Genomic DNA, 15,414 nt, shown 5'->3' on the forward strand with positions numbered 1-15,414 from the left:
AGGCCGGTTTGTCTGGGTGTTACAACGCCCCTCCCCGAGCTCTCTCTTTTCCCCCTTCTCTCTGTCTTACTGACTCTTCCTCATCTTTCCAGACGCTGGCATAAGCTTCCCCAGGGAGCTTTCCCAGGGCCCCCAGGCTGGGAGCTCCCCACCGCCACTCCCTCTGCCGCTGTGTGCCTGGGCCATCTCCACCGGAGTGCTTTCTTGCGGGGTCACGAGTGCTGTTTCTTTGTCTGGTTTTCCTTGTCCCCTGAGGACAAGGCCCAGGCTAGATTCATCTCTGAATTTCCAGAACCAGGGGTTGAGCTGGCTCATTTCAGTTTCAGTAAATGTTTGTTGAGCAAAGGAATGGAGAGTTGGACAAATGAATTGAACAAATGAAACAAAGTCCATGGAGGAGGCTGGGGCTCAGACATTGGACTTCAGACGAGCATCCAGTGCAGGGGGACAGAGTGGGGTGCAGAGCAGGGCCCCTGAGCCAAGAGCAAGGAGCAGGGAAGGGCAGACTCTTGAGAAAGGAAGCAGGGGCCTGGGCAGTGCAGGGCAGCAAAGGAGGGAGTGAACTAGGGACTGACCTTGGGAGTCAGAGGCAGGGGGGCACGAATGGAGGGTAATGTGGACAAGAACATTCCAGAAGAGGGAAGAGTTTCATGGGCTCTGGAGCCTCCACGTGGATTCAAATCCTGACCTTGATGCGTACAAGCTGTGTGATTCTGAGTCAGTGACTTTGCTTCTCTGTGCCTCAGTTTTTCCATCTATAAAATGTGAATAACAAATGTTAGTACTTCATTCATTCATTCATTCATTCATTTTCTTTCTCGCTTAACAGACACTTGTTGAGTGTCTGTTCTGGGCCCAGGATCAGAGGCTGAGATGGAACTGACCATCACGGTCACACACGCGAGCAAGCCCTGTAGCCGAGATGGAACCCAGGTTTGGAGACCACAGGTTCCGTTCGTGATTCCCTGCAGTCTCCCTCCCAGGCTGTGGTGAGACCAGAGGAGGTGCAGTTACACACGGAGGAAACACTTACTAAGCAGGAGATGCTGCCAGTCCTCCTGAGGTGTCATCATCATCAGGTAGCCTGTGCTGACCGAGCACAAGGTCTTGGAGAATGTCCCTACCCCCTCTGAGCCTCGGTTTCCTTTAGGGCGAACAACCATCTTGGTTTGCCTAAGAATGAGGATTTCCCCAGGATGCGGTGCTTTCCCTGCTAAAACTAGGACAGTCCCAGGCAAACGGGGATGGTCGGTCACCCTAGTTCCCTCACCTGGGACATGGGGAACCGCCCGCCTCCCAGAGCTGTTGTGCACAACAGAAGTAAGCACAGGGGAAAGGCAGAAAACCATGGGAGTAGAATTCTAGATCGATTACATGAATATTAAAGACTTCCATGTGCCATGGAAATCCAGTCATGAAAAAGAATGAGCCAGCTCGCGTGTACCGCAATGGAAGAAGCTCTAAGATACATATTTTTAGTGAAAAGGGCAAGGTACAGAACGTTTTGTGTGGAGACCTTCCACTAGTATCAGAGGAGGGGTGTGAATGGACACACACATGTTCATGTGCGTGGATTCTCTGGGGAGGGAGCTGGGTGGCTGGGGAGAGAAGGTGAGGAAAAGATCAGCTTTTCACTATATATCCTTTTGTGTTGTTGGAAGGCTTTTAACCTTTTGTTGTCCTCATCAGGTTGAAAAACCTCCTCAACTTCTGTGTGTCCAAAAAAAAAAAAAAACCCAAAATTAAAATAAAAAAGAACGATTCTAAACAATTGTTGGAAGGCCAAAGATACACAGCAGGAAAAGCGTTTAGCTCAGGGTCCAGCACCCAGGATGTACATGAATGGCCTTCTCCCCTCTCCCACCCATGGCCTCGTTGGCTGCGGGTCTGTGTAAGCGAGGGGCACAGTGTTCATCCGGCTCAGGTGCAAGCACAGTCTGGGAATACACAGTCTGGGAACCACAGGCCTGGGGCTCACGGGACCCTCACCCGCTTCTGTGCCTACATGTTCCAAGGTGGCCATCTGCCAGGTTCCAGGGCTCTCCCTGCATCTTGGGGTGGAAGTGAGCCCATCTTGCGGGGTAAGTGCTCAGCGTTCACATACTTCCAGACTTCCCAGACTAGGAAACCTGCATGTGCTGCTGCTGCCACCAAAGCCAGTTCTCTCTGCCTCTGGCCTTGGGGAGAAAGAGCCACAGCTGGTGTAGGAAGGAGCTCCAGGCTCAGCCTGAGACTACCCAGCGGGCCTGACCCCCACAGAGCAGCCTCCCATGAGATCCCGGCCCAGCCCTGCCTCGAGATGCCAGACACGTGGCCAGGCTCTTTTCTTTTTTAATTTTTAGCGTTATGCACATATTTCAGGGAAACGTTCTCCTTGCAATATCTCAAGCATTAACAAAATGTAGCAGACAAAAACCGGAGTAATTCCCCTGAATTTCCTGAGCCTCATTCCCCTCAAACATTACTGCCTGTTAGTGGGTATGCCCTTGAACGTTTTGCTATCCTGTGTATATGTCTGTATCTTTCCCTCTGTATGTACATTTCCATCTGCGGGTGTGACTATACCTTCGTCTATATCTGCATCAACTGTATCTATAACTATGGATGTAGAGGTGTGTGTGCTTCTCACATAAGTGGTAACGTTCTGCATGTTCTGTTCTGCAAGGTGCCTCATTTTTCACTGAATGTCATATGGGCATTGTTCTGGGTCCGCACACATACAACCGCCTGCTTTTTAACAGCTGAGCACTATTCCACCATGTGAGCTGGCCCGTCGTTTCTTGTCCAGTCCCCTATTGAACATTTAAATGATTTCTATTGTTTTGCTTCCACAAACGGCCCTGGGCAGGCCTCATTGTGCACGGAGCAATTTCTCTGGGATAGGTAGCTGGCTAACCTCCCAGCACTACTGAAGACACTGGGTACCCCATCTGTGACGAGTACTAAAAAATCGCAGCCCGGGGAAGCCAGAGAGCAAAGCCACACTCCCACACAGGGCATAGACCGCCTGCTTCTGTGCACATCACTGGCACTCAGCTGCCCAGTGTATCACATTTTTGTATCAGACCATCTCTCCCCAGCATGATCCTTACCTCCCAAGCCTCCAATCACTCTATTGGGATGGCTTTGAAACCTGGATTACAGGGAACTTTCCAGCCATCTTGGTTTGTCCTGCTAGTGAGTGACCTCCTGCCTGGGGTGATTTCAGGGAAAACGGAGGAATCTCCCAGCCTCCAAATTTCTCCCATATCTAAAGGAAGAGGAAGTTTGGTGAAGTCCCTGCCCCTTTTGGGAGCTCTTTTTCCTAAAGCTTCCGCCACACGGGCAGTGTGGAACAAAGAAGGGCAGGCTTGGGAGGTGGAAAGCATAGCAGGAACCAAAAGAGATAGAACCGTAATAATGGCCTGTTCCTTACAAAGTACCTGCAGTGCCCCTGACCCCACACCAAGCCTGAGGCACTCCCTGCACTGGGTGCTGTAATTGCCCCCACCTTGTAAGTGAGGGAGCCGTGGCTCAGAGGGAGGGGAAGCAGGATCTGAACTCAGGCCTATACAGCCTCAAAGCCCAGGCCCTGTAATGGCAAGGAGCTAAAAATGTGTGCCAGGAGGTAGTGCTGACTCCCCAGGGAGCCCAAGATACACGAAGGCTGGAGAAGCGTGTTGTGTGTCTTGGTGAGGAAAGGGATCTGAGAGACGAGTAGGATTTGGGGAGCAAGGGAAGCACCTTCCGGGGTCGGCGGAACAGCCTGAACAAAAGCCCGAGGTTGGGGTGAACCTGGCATGTTGATGGGAGAAGGGTCTGGTCTGGGTCTGGGTGTGAGACGCAAAGCTGGAAGCGGCGGAGGGGGACGGGGAGGGGCCCTGCACTGCCTGCCATGAATGCCAGGCAGGGAGCTGGCTTGCAGCTAATCACCACCGCCGTTATTATCTACAGTCAGTGACATGAACACAGCTGCCATCACCCCGGCCTTCCACACGTGTCAGCGCACCCTTCCAACAACTTCAGGACATGGCCGCCACGACGTCCGTTTTGCAGACGAGGAACTGACAATGGAGCACCAAGGGGGCCGGATCACGGCTGCTGACCCACCCCGGTATGCCCTGTGCCCAGCCCTGGGACTGCCCTCCAGGACGAGAGGGACAGAGGGAGGAGGAAGGCAGACGGAGGGATGAGGGCGTGGGGCGCCCCGCCGCGCACCGTCACGGCCCCTTGCACCCTCTGGGTTTCTGAAGATGGCGGGTGCTGGCTGTGGTGTGGCCTTCCTCAGCCCTCCTGACCCGAGCCGCTTTACCCCAGTGACCTGCGACTCCCAGGGCTGCTATTAGCCGCGAGCTTGGCCCGGAACCCTTCCTTCTGAATTTACATCCACAGTTCTTTGTCTCACATTCCAAACGGAAGCACTGTTGGATGGCTGCACCCCACAAAGCTCTGGGAATACATGGGACTTACCCACCCGGCTCCAGCCACTCCATGATCTGGGAAACAGCAGGCTCTTTGGGTCTGGTCCTGGCCAGAGCCTCAGTTTCCCCGTGTGTAAGACAGAAGTGGTCACTGTCAGACTGGATAATTGCTATGGGTATTTATGCTTGTCTTGGGCCCCTGCTCCTCTGGCTTCTGGTCTCAGAAGACATGTTGGCAAAGGGAGTGGATTGTGGCCCCACCTCAGACCCTTGCTAGCCTCTGTCTCAGGAGGACAGAGCCGCCCTGGACCGGGGGTCAGCCATGAGTTCAAGCTCTGCTCCTGACACTTTCTAGCTGCAGCCTGAGTGAGCGTGTCTGGTACCCACCACTTATCGGGCACCTGACATCACAATCCCTCCCTCTTTCCCTGCCTGGGCAGGTCAGGTCGCCTCTCCGGGCCTCAGTCTCTGGACGCCTGCGATGGCTGTTCCTCCCGCCCAGCCCAGCACCAGGGCTGTTCGAATGAAGCCAGTGTAAGATGCTGGATGGGGAAGAGCTTTGCGGATGGAAAACTTGCCCCATTGGGAAGATTTATTGCCGTGACTGTAAGTGTGAGGGCCAAAGGCCATCGGGGCCGGACGGCCCCTGCCCAGAAGGCTGTGCTGGAGCCCAGGCCGCTTTCCCTCCATCTGTGGTGAAGGAGCAGATGACCTTCTCCCCGGGGCCCCAACGTGTGGTGACATGCCAGGGCTGGGCTCCCTCTCGACCAACATTTTGCCTCTTATTTTGGAATGCCCACCTCCCCTGCAGGGCCCTGGTCAGCACCTAGATGACCCAAGTCTGGGGGGTGGGATACACAGGCAGCCCAAACCCCTGGACAAACACAGAGATGCAGACCAACCCCTTGCTCCCTCTCAGCCCCCAAGTCCCGTCTGGTCTTCCTGTTCTCCTCGAACCCATTATTCCTGGGGGTCCTTGCCTTACCGGTGGCCCCTGCCAGCTTCCCCACCGCCCTCATGGCCCCTCCATTTCCTCTCTTGCCACCAGAGACCTTTGGAAATCAAGGATTCCGGCAGATCTCTCCTGCCGAGTGCCCTCTGCCAAGTGTCCCAGCCTGTGCAGAGCCCCAAGGGGCAACAGGGGCCAAAGGAGAGGAAGAGTGTCCCCGTGCTCTGTAGCCTGCTGACCCCTGGCCTGCTAGAGTGGCCTCCCGCTGCTCCTGGGCCCTGCATGCTGACCGAGGTGCGCCCCCCACTCCTGCCCACAAGAGGCTGTGCCTGCCCCCTCTCCCCTCTGCCCGGACCCCACCCCTTCCCTCAAACCTGACATCGCCTCGTGGGCATCAAAGCTCCCTCCGGGCCCTCTTCCCATCCTGCCTCCGGTGTGTGAGGGAGCCTGTCTGTGTCCCCTTGACAGTGTGTGCTCTGTAAGCCATGGCTGCAAGTCTCTCTGAGGGGTCCATGAGCCCCGGGGGAAAGGCACACCTGCTTCGCGGCTGGGGCTCTGAGCCCAGCACTGCCCTGGCTCCTGAAATACTCGTCTGATACCCAAACCCATGGACGTCACTCGCCGGCCTGAGCATGGTCACCCCAGGCAGTCGGGAGTGTGTGTGACCTCAGGCTCAGCCAGGCTGAGCTATATTTAGACACCGGGGCCAGGGCGAGCTTCTGGGCCAGAGAAGGCGGCCGAGCCCACGGTGGGGCCCCAGGGGGACCTCCTCATCTAGGGGGACGGCCCCGTGTAAGAGGCCGTAGCCCAGACCAGGCGCTGTTGGCTCCCACTGCCCCCAAAAAAGGCCAAGGAAAGATTCTGTTTGAACAAAGGAGGCTCTCTGGCTGGTTTTGTGTGTGGTGTGTGTTTATAGTTAGAAAAAACAAGTTCCGGGCTGGTCGGTCAGCTCCAAGGGTGGGCCAGGGGTGGGGGGCAGGGGCGAAAGCAGGGGTCTCCCGGGCAGCCCCGCAGGCCCCTGCCGGAGCTGGGTAGCCGTCTGCCCACCGGGCTGCCTGCGCGGCGTTCCTCCCCCGCATACCTCCGGCGGCGCCGGGCCAGGCCAGGGTGCGGCCACCCGGCGGGCGAGGAGGGGCTGGCCTGGCCCCGGCTGCTCGCTCCCCTGCTCTCTCGGGCGGGCAGGAGGCAGGATGGATGTTCGCAATAATTACCCAGCTGCAGCTTCCCCAGAGCGGCCGCCATAGCAACGGTGCCGGGCGCCCCAGCCGAGCGGGCGGCCGAGTGGCAGGAGGGGGTGTGGGCGCTCTGGGCAGGTCGGGGAGGGGGTCGCCCGAGCCCCCGGCGCAGCCCCACTGGCTGCCTTTGTTGGCTCCCTCTCCCCGCCTGCCCCTCCCCCAGAGGCCAGGGGGAGGGGGCTTTGTCTGGGCACAGGGAGGTTGGCACGGCCCAGGGGAGGCTCCAGCGACGCCCCGTTCCCGCTGCCAGGACCCGTGGGGGCAAGGGAAGCAGGTGTCAGGACTGGGGGTGCTTGGGGTCCCTGTGGCTCAGGGCTCCACTCGGGGCAGGTCGGCTGCCCGCTGCTCACCCAGGACCCTTGGGTGTAATCACCCCAATGTCATCTCCCCTCTCCAGAGGGGACGCGCAGTCACTGAGGGCTCTCCAGGAAGGGTGTTTATGACTCTACTCACGCTGCCCTGGCAGGGTCCTGCTGGAGCCAGGCATAGAGCTGTTGTGGGCAGGGCTGGCTTTGTGTGTGGGGTTGCCTGTGGGGGAGGCCTTGGGCCCAGAGGCAGTGCTTCAGGACCCCCAGAATCCTGCCCTGATGGCGTCCAGGCCCCTCCTCTCAGTAGTAAAGGCCCCGTAGGCCTCCCTCCTGAGAATGCTTGATCTGATGAAGGGGATACATTTACCTCCATTTTACAGATGGGGAAGCTGAGACCAGAGAGGTTATGTGGCCTGTCTGAGGTCACACCGCTGAAAATAGAGAGTGTCCAGCCAGTTCAGGCTTGTCACGGCCCTGCCATCGCTGTGGTATTTGTTGTGGCTATTCCCCAGTCATCTGTCATCTGGCAGTGTAGCCCAGTAGTTGGTAAGGGCGCAGACTCTTTGGTCTGGGCTGGGAAAGGGAACGGGGGGGCGGGGGGGATGCGAGTCAACCTCTCCCAGCCTCAGTTTTCCCCTCGGTCCAGTGGGGGATATAATGAACCTTCCCTTATGGGATTGTTGCACGGATTAAAGAAAACAGTGCACGGAAAGAGCAGCGCCTGGCACGTGGGAAGTGTTAGCTGTTGTTATTGTTGGAATTATGATTATTTTTATTATTGTTACAACGCGAGGAGGTGGACCTACGCTCTCACCAAAGCCCCTTTTGGCTCTGGCCTCCCAGGGCTCTCCAGGCGGCTTTCTGAAGGCGAGGCCTCTCCAGCAGGCACCAGAGAGGCTAAGCAGGCTCGGAAGTGGGGAGTTCACAGCCTAGTGAGGAGCGGGTGCTAATTGCCTAATCCCGCAAGTGTGTCTGGGGTGTGGGCTGTGAGTGTGAGGAAGGAGACAGATGTGGGGCTGAGATGGGGTGTGCCAAGCAAGGGCTGAGACTCCATTTAAGCAGAGTGAGCCGGAAGGGCCTCTCCAGGGGGCCAGCCTGGAAAGGTCAGGAAGAGGACATTCTAGAACATGGCCTTCCTTGAGGAACCGAAGGGGTGCCAGGGTTCTGGAGCAGAGAGGGACAGGAAGACTGAGGTCGGTGAGGTCTCACAGGGTTGGATCTCCAGGGCTTTGTGGGCCATGGAAGAGAGTTTTGGGATATGATTCTAGAAGCTGTAGAAAGTCAGCAAGTGGTTTTAGTCAGAGAAGGAGGTCAATATATATTTGTTAAATGAATGAATGAATGAGTTGAATGCATGATTGAATGAATGGAAGTTTTGTTTTGCAGTGGCCAACCACAGAAACCCTCTCCCTTCACCTCTCCCCCTCCCCATCACCCCAGTCCTTCCTTGATGGTTTGGTCCAGTCATTTGTCAGCCGCTGCCCTGGGAGCCCACAGTCATATGGTGGAGGATCAACAAGTAAATGGAAAAATTCCAGGTCAGCTGTTTGGCCAATATGGAGGAGTGTCCTAAGAAAGGAGAGATGACACTGGTCAGGGCACTTTCTGAGATGGGTGTTGAAGGAATAGGAGTTCACCGTGTTGCCAAGGCAGAGAACACAGCACCTGCACAGGTTCAAAAACAGGAAACAGCACAACACAGTGGGAGAATATTTTATGGTTTCGTGGGACCAGTGGTAATTAAGGACAGCTACCTTTATGGAGCCCTGACTGTATGTCTGGCCCAGGGCTACAAGGCATGAGCTCTTTGGAATCACACAATTTAAACCCTGCTCTCTTTGTGGCAGCGGCCGATTTCACCTTTCAGAATGAAGAATCGAGGTTCAGATAAGTCAAGGAACTTGCTCAAGGTCACACAGCAAACCCAGAGTCTGTTCCCTCCAACACTCAGGGGTGGGGTTGGACTGATGATTCTAACTGGGCCATAAAAGGCCCTGAAGGCCAGGCTAATGTCAGGATCCAGTTCTGGGGCTTCTGGGGAGTCATGGTGAGGCTTTGAGGTGGGGAGAGAGAGGGTCGGAGCTGCGTGTGAGAAGAAAGACTCTGTGGCCTCTGTGGAGGGTGGGTAGAGCCACCAAGACCAGCTGAGAGGCTGCTACAGTGGTACAAGTGAGGGCTGGTGGGGTCTTGATCCACAGGGGCCCCGGGGCAGGACAAGGGGAGGCCTTTGAGGGAGGCCGAAGGGCAGAGGTGGGGCCGGGTGAGCAGAGAGAGGCCTCTGGCATGGAGGCCTGGCTCATGGCTAGAGTTCAAGTCTAATGAGCCTGACAGGAAGTTGGTGCTCTTTCCTCCCCTCTGGCCGGTTATTATTTCACTGATATGTACAAGAGTTGGCCTTTTCTCCCTTGTGAGATTACAGGCGGCTTTTTTCTTTAAAGGTGGCTGGGACAAGGCGTTTCTTAACCCACAGTGATGCTGGCTGATGGTGGCATTTCAGGCACAGGGCCACTACTGTGGGTTTTCCCCAGAGTCTCCAAGGCCCCTAACAAGCCAAGAGCACAAGGCACCATTCTTGGTGGCAGTGACCCCTGAGTGTGCAAGTGGGAGCCAGCATTTGGGAGGGGGTCTGGGCAGGGGTCAGACTGCCCTGGGTCCATTCCAGACGTTGCTACAGCTACAGAAACTGGAGACGCTTCTGGAAGCCCAGCAGCAGCATTCCTGACCTCCCTCTTTGGGCTTCCCGAGGCCGGGCCAGTGAACTGAAGCCCTTGGCCCGCCTGCCCGCTGCTCTGGGAATATTGTAGCTGGTGGGCCAAGCAGGCGGTGGCTCGAGCTGCAGGTGCTATATGTCACCTGAGCCCAGGTCCCGGCTGCTCCATGGGGAGGAGGGAGCATGTTCCCATAAAGCCTACTGGCTGGCTCGCTTCCTCTTCCTCGTAACTCAGAGAAGCATGGCCCGGGCCTTCCCCAGCCCAGAACCTGGGATGAAGGTGTGGCTTTGTCAACCCCCTGCCCACACTTCAAGTCCCTTCTGGGTGTCTGAGGCCAGTGGGGAATTGGGACTTGGTGGAAAGTGCTGGTCTGGAATCCAATAGTCCGAGGTTGAAATCCTGGCTTGGCTTTTTAACACCTAGGTGTCCTTAGACAAACCGCCCTCTTCGCTGAGCCTCAGTTTCCACACCTGTAAAGGGGGGGGGGGTTCGTATAAGATGGAATGAGTTGATGGCTCCCGCACAGAGCAGACAGGAAGTGTGAGCCCCTGTGTCCCTTCCCGTTCCCCAGCAGTACCACCGGGGAAGAGATGGGCCAGACGCAAGCCAATACAAAATCACTGGGAGCCTGATGAATCTAGGGACGATGGCCCTTGTCAGAGGCCCTGCTTGAGCCGGATGTGCTGTCAGCTTGGCGTCCAGATGGGCACCCCAGAGCAGGGCACGCCTGGCCAGCCGTGGAGCACAGATGGCAACAGCACAGGAGGCCAGACCCAGGTCTCCCGGGCCAGAGCCAGGGACTGCGGTGGGACGGACCGTGGAGGTGGCCGGGGGCGCCAGCAGCCTCCAGGCCCTCCCTTCCTCCTAGCAGAGCCTCAGCTGTTCAGGTCAGTCTCTATCGGCGGTGGTCACACTGCTGATCTTGGCGCTAAGCGTCACCAGCCTTCAGGAGCCCTTCCTCATCTGTAACCCTGCCCTCTGTGACAAGGCAGACAGCTGAGTCCCCAGGAACAGTCACTGGCTTCTGTCTACATGACCGGGTCCTCTCCAGCACACCCCAGAATCCTCGAAGGATGGGACAGTCCCTTCTGGCCTCACCACTCTGGGATTTTCTTCTCCCAGAATCTCTCACAAGGCAGCCCACGGAGCTGAGGCCACCACCATCCCCATCCCACAAACGGGACGTAGGGGGCAGCTCCATTCATTGCAAAACTCCTTTGGAACGACGTGGCACCCTCCAGAATGACTCTGTTACCCTGGAGTAATCCAGTTCCCACATGCCTCTTACACATCTGCATTCACTGTTCCCTCTGCCTATGGTGCTCTGCCCCTAGATCCCTACCAACTCCTGCGTGTCCTTGAAGCCCCTGTTCTAATGCCCCCTCCCCACAGGAGCTCTTGTGGTCATCTAAAGTGCCTCCCTTCTCACTCACTACCCCCTACTCTCTCTAGTCTTCTTCCTAGCACTTAAGCAACGCACCGTTTGGTTAACGTGCAATCACCTGCCTCCCACACCCTGGCCCCAGGAGTGCGAGTGCCACCAAGGTGAGGGCCTGTCTTGTTCACGGCTGAACCCCAGGGCCTAGCACAGGGCCCGGCCTAGAGAAGGCACTCCATACAATTGTCGAGAGAATGAACGAGCGAATGGATGACAGAAGGAATTTATCACTCAGCACACATTTATGGGCACATACTTCGGGCAAGGTCACCATCGGTACAGGGCCTGGGAGCCAAAACCCTCACACCGGGTCTTGGGGATGATGCTGCAGGGCAGATGACCCAAAAGCAGAGGACAGAAGGAGGCAGTGAGGAATCCCAGGAAACCGAGGCATGGGTTCGCATCTGGGACCATCTTCCATTTCCTAGCTGTGTGCTTTGGGGCTCAGCGCTTGCCCTCTCTGAGCCCCACAGTCCTCCCTGTAAAGTGGAGCAAAAAATTCTGACCAGGGGGCCCCAGCCGGCCTCTTCCTCATCTCCCAGCCACCGCCATCTGGGCACATCTAAAATCTATTATCCACATGGCAGCCAAAGGGGCCTTTCTTTTATCTTATTTCTTTCACTTCCAAAAAAGTATTTATTTTTTGAATAGGTGACAAATTTGCATGGCTCAAAATTCAAAAGGTGCGAGAACGAATGTAGAAAAAAGAAAGTATCCCTCCCACCTGGCCCAGCCAGACAGGACTCCTCCCCAGAGGCAGGCACTGTTTCCTCCTATTTTCATCTATCATGCCAGAGATAATTTTATGCATATACAAGCCAATGCATACCTTTCTCTCTCTCTCTCTCTCTCTTTTAAGCAGACAGTAGCAGACCACGCACATGGTTCTGCCCCGTGCTTTTCTTCACTTGACAATCCATCTGGAGAATTTACAGAGGACTTTTAAAAACAAACAGAATGGCTGGTCCCTCCCTTGCAAACCACCCCTCTGGTGGATCCCTAGCCTCCTCAGGGTAAAATCCAGACTTCCACAGGGTGCTTTCTCATCTGGCCACTGCTGGCATCTCTGAACTCACCTCCCTCTCTCTCCCACTGGCTCCCTCTGCCCCAGCCACTGTGACCTCCTCACTGTTCCTCCAATATGGCAGGCACAATTCCACCCCAGGGCCTTTGCACTTGCTGTTCTGTCTGCCCTCTGCCTCCACAAATTCTCTCGGCTCTCTCCTTTTTTCAGGTCTCTACTCAATTAGCACCTGTTCCGAGAGCTCTCCCTGATTAATTATCCTGACTAAAGCATCCATTCCCTGCCCTGTCCCTTTATTCCCCTTTATTTTTCTTGATAGCATTGATTAGCATTTGTGATGGGGTGTAACTGTACTTCATCTGACTCTTCCACCTGACTGCTGGGTCTGTCTTGGTCAAACACCATTCAACACTTGCAATTTTTTTTTTTTAAGATTTTATTTTTAAGTAATCTTTACACCCAATGTCAACCTTGAACTCACAACCCCGAGATCAAGAGTCGCACCGACTGAGCCAGACAGACACCCCAACACTTAGATTTTTTTTTATTTTTTATTTATTTATTTATTTATTTATTTATTAATGTTTATTTATTTTTGAGACAGAGAGAGACAGAGCATGAACGGGGGAGGGTCAGAGAGAGAGGGAGACACAGAATCCGAAACAGGCTCCAGGCTCTGAGCTGTCAGCACAGAGCCTGACGCGGGGCTCGAACTCACAGATTGTGAGATCATGACCTGAGCCGAAGTCGGCCGCTTAACCGACTGAGCCACCCAGGCGCCCCTAGATTTTTTTTTTAAATAAACTTTATTTATTTATTTGGGGGGGGGGAGAGAGAGAGAGAGAGCAAATGCACGAGAATGGGGGAGGGGCAGAGAGTGAGGGAGAGAGAGAATCCCAAGCAGGCTCCGTGCTGTCAGCACAGAGCCCAACACAGGGCTTGAATTCACGAGCCCATGAGATCATGGGCTGAGCTGAAATCAAGAGTTGGACGCTTAACCGACTGACCCACCAGCGTGCAATCCCCCCAAACACTTCGATTTTAATGAGTACTCCGTAACTATGTGTTGTCTGGTGAATCAACATCCCCATTTTACAGACGAGGAAACTGAAGCACAGAGAAGGGAAATCCCTGCCCAAAGCCGGGGGCAGGGGGGACGGGCGTCGCAATTCCATCACCCCTCCTGGGTTCTCCTCAGAGCCCCTCCTCCATTTCCTAGCTGTGTGGTCTGGGGCTGGCCTCTTGCCCTCTCTGAGCCCCACCGTCTTCCCTTTCCGTGCTGTGAGGGACTGTGAGGAAGATAAGAGGGTGTCCGTGGCACTTTCCCGGAGGAGCACAGCCTTACTCACACATCATGATGCATCAGATACATCGCTGTCCTTTGTCCACCGAGACCCCACCAAGGCTGGCCCATCATGGCCATCTAGTGCAACGAGAAGGTTCCCAGCCACTAACAGTATTTTTAAACAACGATCCCAAGGAAATATTTTTAAAAGCCTGCGTCGTGCTGGGGAACAGCTCTGAATTATTAACTATCAGGTAGCCCTGCTATATTTTTGGACAGAGTTTATTCCGACACATACAATTTTCCTCCTGGTAATTTATGAAAAGCGCATTCCCTTCTTCAGGAAGTCACACCCCCTTCTGAGCACCACCTCCCCCACCCCAAACTTGAATGTTTACTGGGTAAATGCAACAAACTTTTATCTTAAAGTGCATCTGCTTGCTCGCTTGATACTGGAGGACATTTCCCAGGGAGACACTGCAACGATATTTTCTGAAATGTCCAGCCTGGGGCCTTTTAGGAATTCAATAAAACCTTGTCAATTAGGATGAATTAATCATCCACCCCCTGCAAGGCCCCCTTTCCCTCTGCTCCACACTGTGACACCTACTGGGGAGATCACATATCGGCTTCATAGCCAGGCGGTTGTGGGTTCAAGCCCCAGGGGAATCCTGTTTCCTGGGACTCAGGGAAACTGGCCTCCCCCTGCATTGCCTACCCTGTCCCAGGCCTCAAAGGCGCACACAGAGTAAAATGATCCTGAATCTAGAGGCGGAGGCCCCACGTTGTCTTGGCATCAGACTTAGCCGAGTGACCACAAGTAAGTCACCAAACCTCTCTGATCCAGTTTTTGTGTTTTTGGTTTTGGTTTTGGTTTTGTTTCCTGATACAGTTTTCTCATCCCTAAAGCAGGAGGTGATGGTCCGAATTCAGGCATCCACTCAACAAATATATAGACGACCTCGTGCTGGGCACTGGGGACCCAAGCCAACGCCCACCCTCGCGGAGCTCAATCCAGGTGGCAGGTCCGACCAGCTACACACACGAGTGAACAAGAGAAATGTTGAACGCTAGTAAGAGCTATGGAGAAAATAAGGCTGGGGGCGCCTGGGTGGCTCAGTCGGCTGAGCACCTGACTCTTGATTTCGACTCTGGTCATGATCTGACAGTTTGTGGAATCGAGCTCCCCGTGGGGCTCTGTGCTGACGGTGCGGAGCCTGCTTGGGATCCTCTCTCCCTCTCTCTCTCTGCCCCTCCCTATTCGCTTGCACACATGTTCTCTCTCTCTCTCTCAAAATAAATATTTAAAAAATTAAAAAAGAGAAAAGAAGGCTGGGGTAGGGAGGTGTGATTTTCAGAAGGAGGTCCAGGACAGGGTGGGATGGGGGGAATGAAGCAAATCCCAGACCCCAGCAGGGAAGAGTGTGCCCCCCAAGCCCCAGAGACAGAGATTCGGCAGTGTCTGGAGATTTGGGGTTGCTGCCCTGGGGGTGGGGTGCTGCTGACCTCCCGCAGCGCAGGGGGCAGCCCTAAAGTGGACAACGCCCGGGCCCTGGACGTCATTAGTCCTGAGGGGAGGAACCCTGCTATGGGGCCGTGGGCCACTGCAAAGCCTTTGGCTTGTACTCCAGGTGGAAGCCACGGGAGGGTTTCAAGCAGAGGGAAGACGTGACGTGACTGGGTGGAAAATGGGCTGTATGGGGGAGAGGGATGGCCGAAGTCCCCTGAGATGCCCGCACAAAGACGACGCCACTGATCCCCAACCCTCCTTTACTGGGAGCAGCCGCCGGGTGCTGCTCACGTACAGGTAGCAGCCGACAAGCTGGACCAGGGCCTGCCCTCGCTGGGTGTGCATTCCACTCGGGGAGCGGTGGGGACACATGCACGGAGCCACTGCTCTGTGCAGAGTGCAGAAGGCTCCTCCCGTGTCACTTGGGACGCGCTCCAGGGTCCACAGGCTGTGCCTAGCCCCTCTGCGCCCTGCCCGGCCCTGCGCTCCCTCGCACCCTGTCTCCGGGCCTGCGGATGTACCTGGGGTGTGCTCGCCTCCCACCAGCGGTGCCT

General features: G+C 55.5%; 1 protein-coding gene across 1 annotated transcript; it reads left to right on the forward strand.

Moving 5' to 3' along the window:
• Window positions 1-835: 835 nt before the first annotated feature.
• LOC124502949 (uncharacterized) lies at window positions 836-14,511 on the forward strand. The gene is made up of 5 exons (XM_047067618.1): window positions 836-1,079; window positions 3,934-4,093; window positions 4,841-5,006; window positions 5,449-5,643; window positions 14,263-14,511. Exons 2-5 carry the CDS (start codon window positions 3,942-3,944, stop codon window positions 14,422-14,424), a joined length of 675 nt encoding a protein of 224 aa, XP_046923574.1. The 5' UTR covers window positions 836-1,079; window positions 3,934-3,941; the 3' UTR covers window positions 14,425-14,511.
• Window positions 14,512-15,414: the final 903 nt, after the last annotated feature.

The sequence above is a fragment of the Lynx rufus genome, unplaced genomic scaffold, assembly GCF_022079265.1.
Source record: "Lynx rufus isolate CCGP_SWC_20201006 ecotype Redwood Valley unplaced genomic scaffold, mLynRuf1.p SCAF_8, whole genome shotgun sequence".
In the NCBI taxonomy this organism is placed as follows: domain Eukaryota; kingdom Metazoa; phylum Chordata; class Mammalia; order Carnivora; family Felidae; genus Lynx; species Lynx rufus.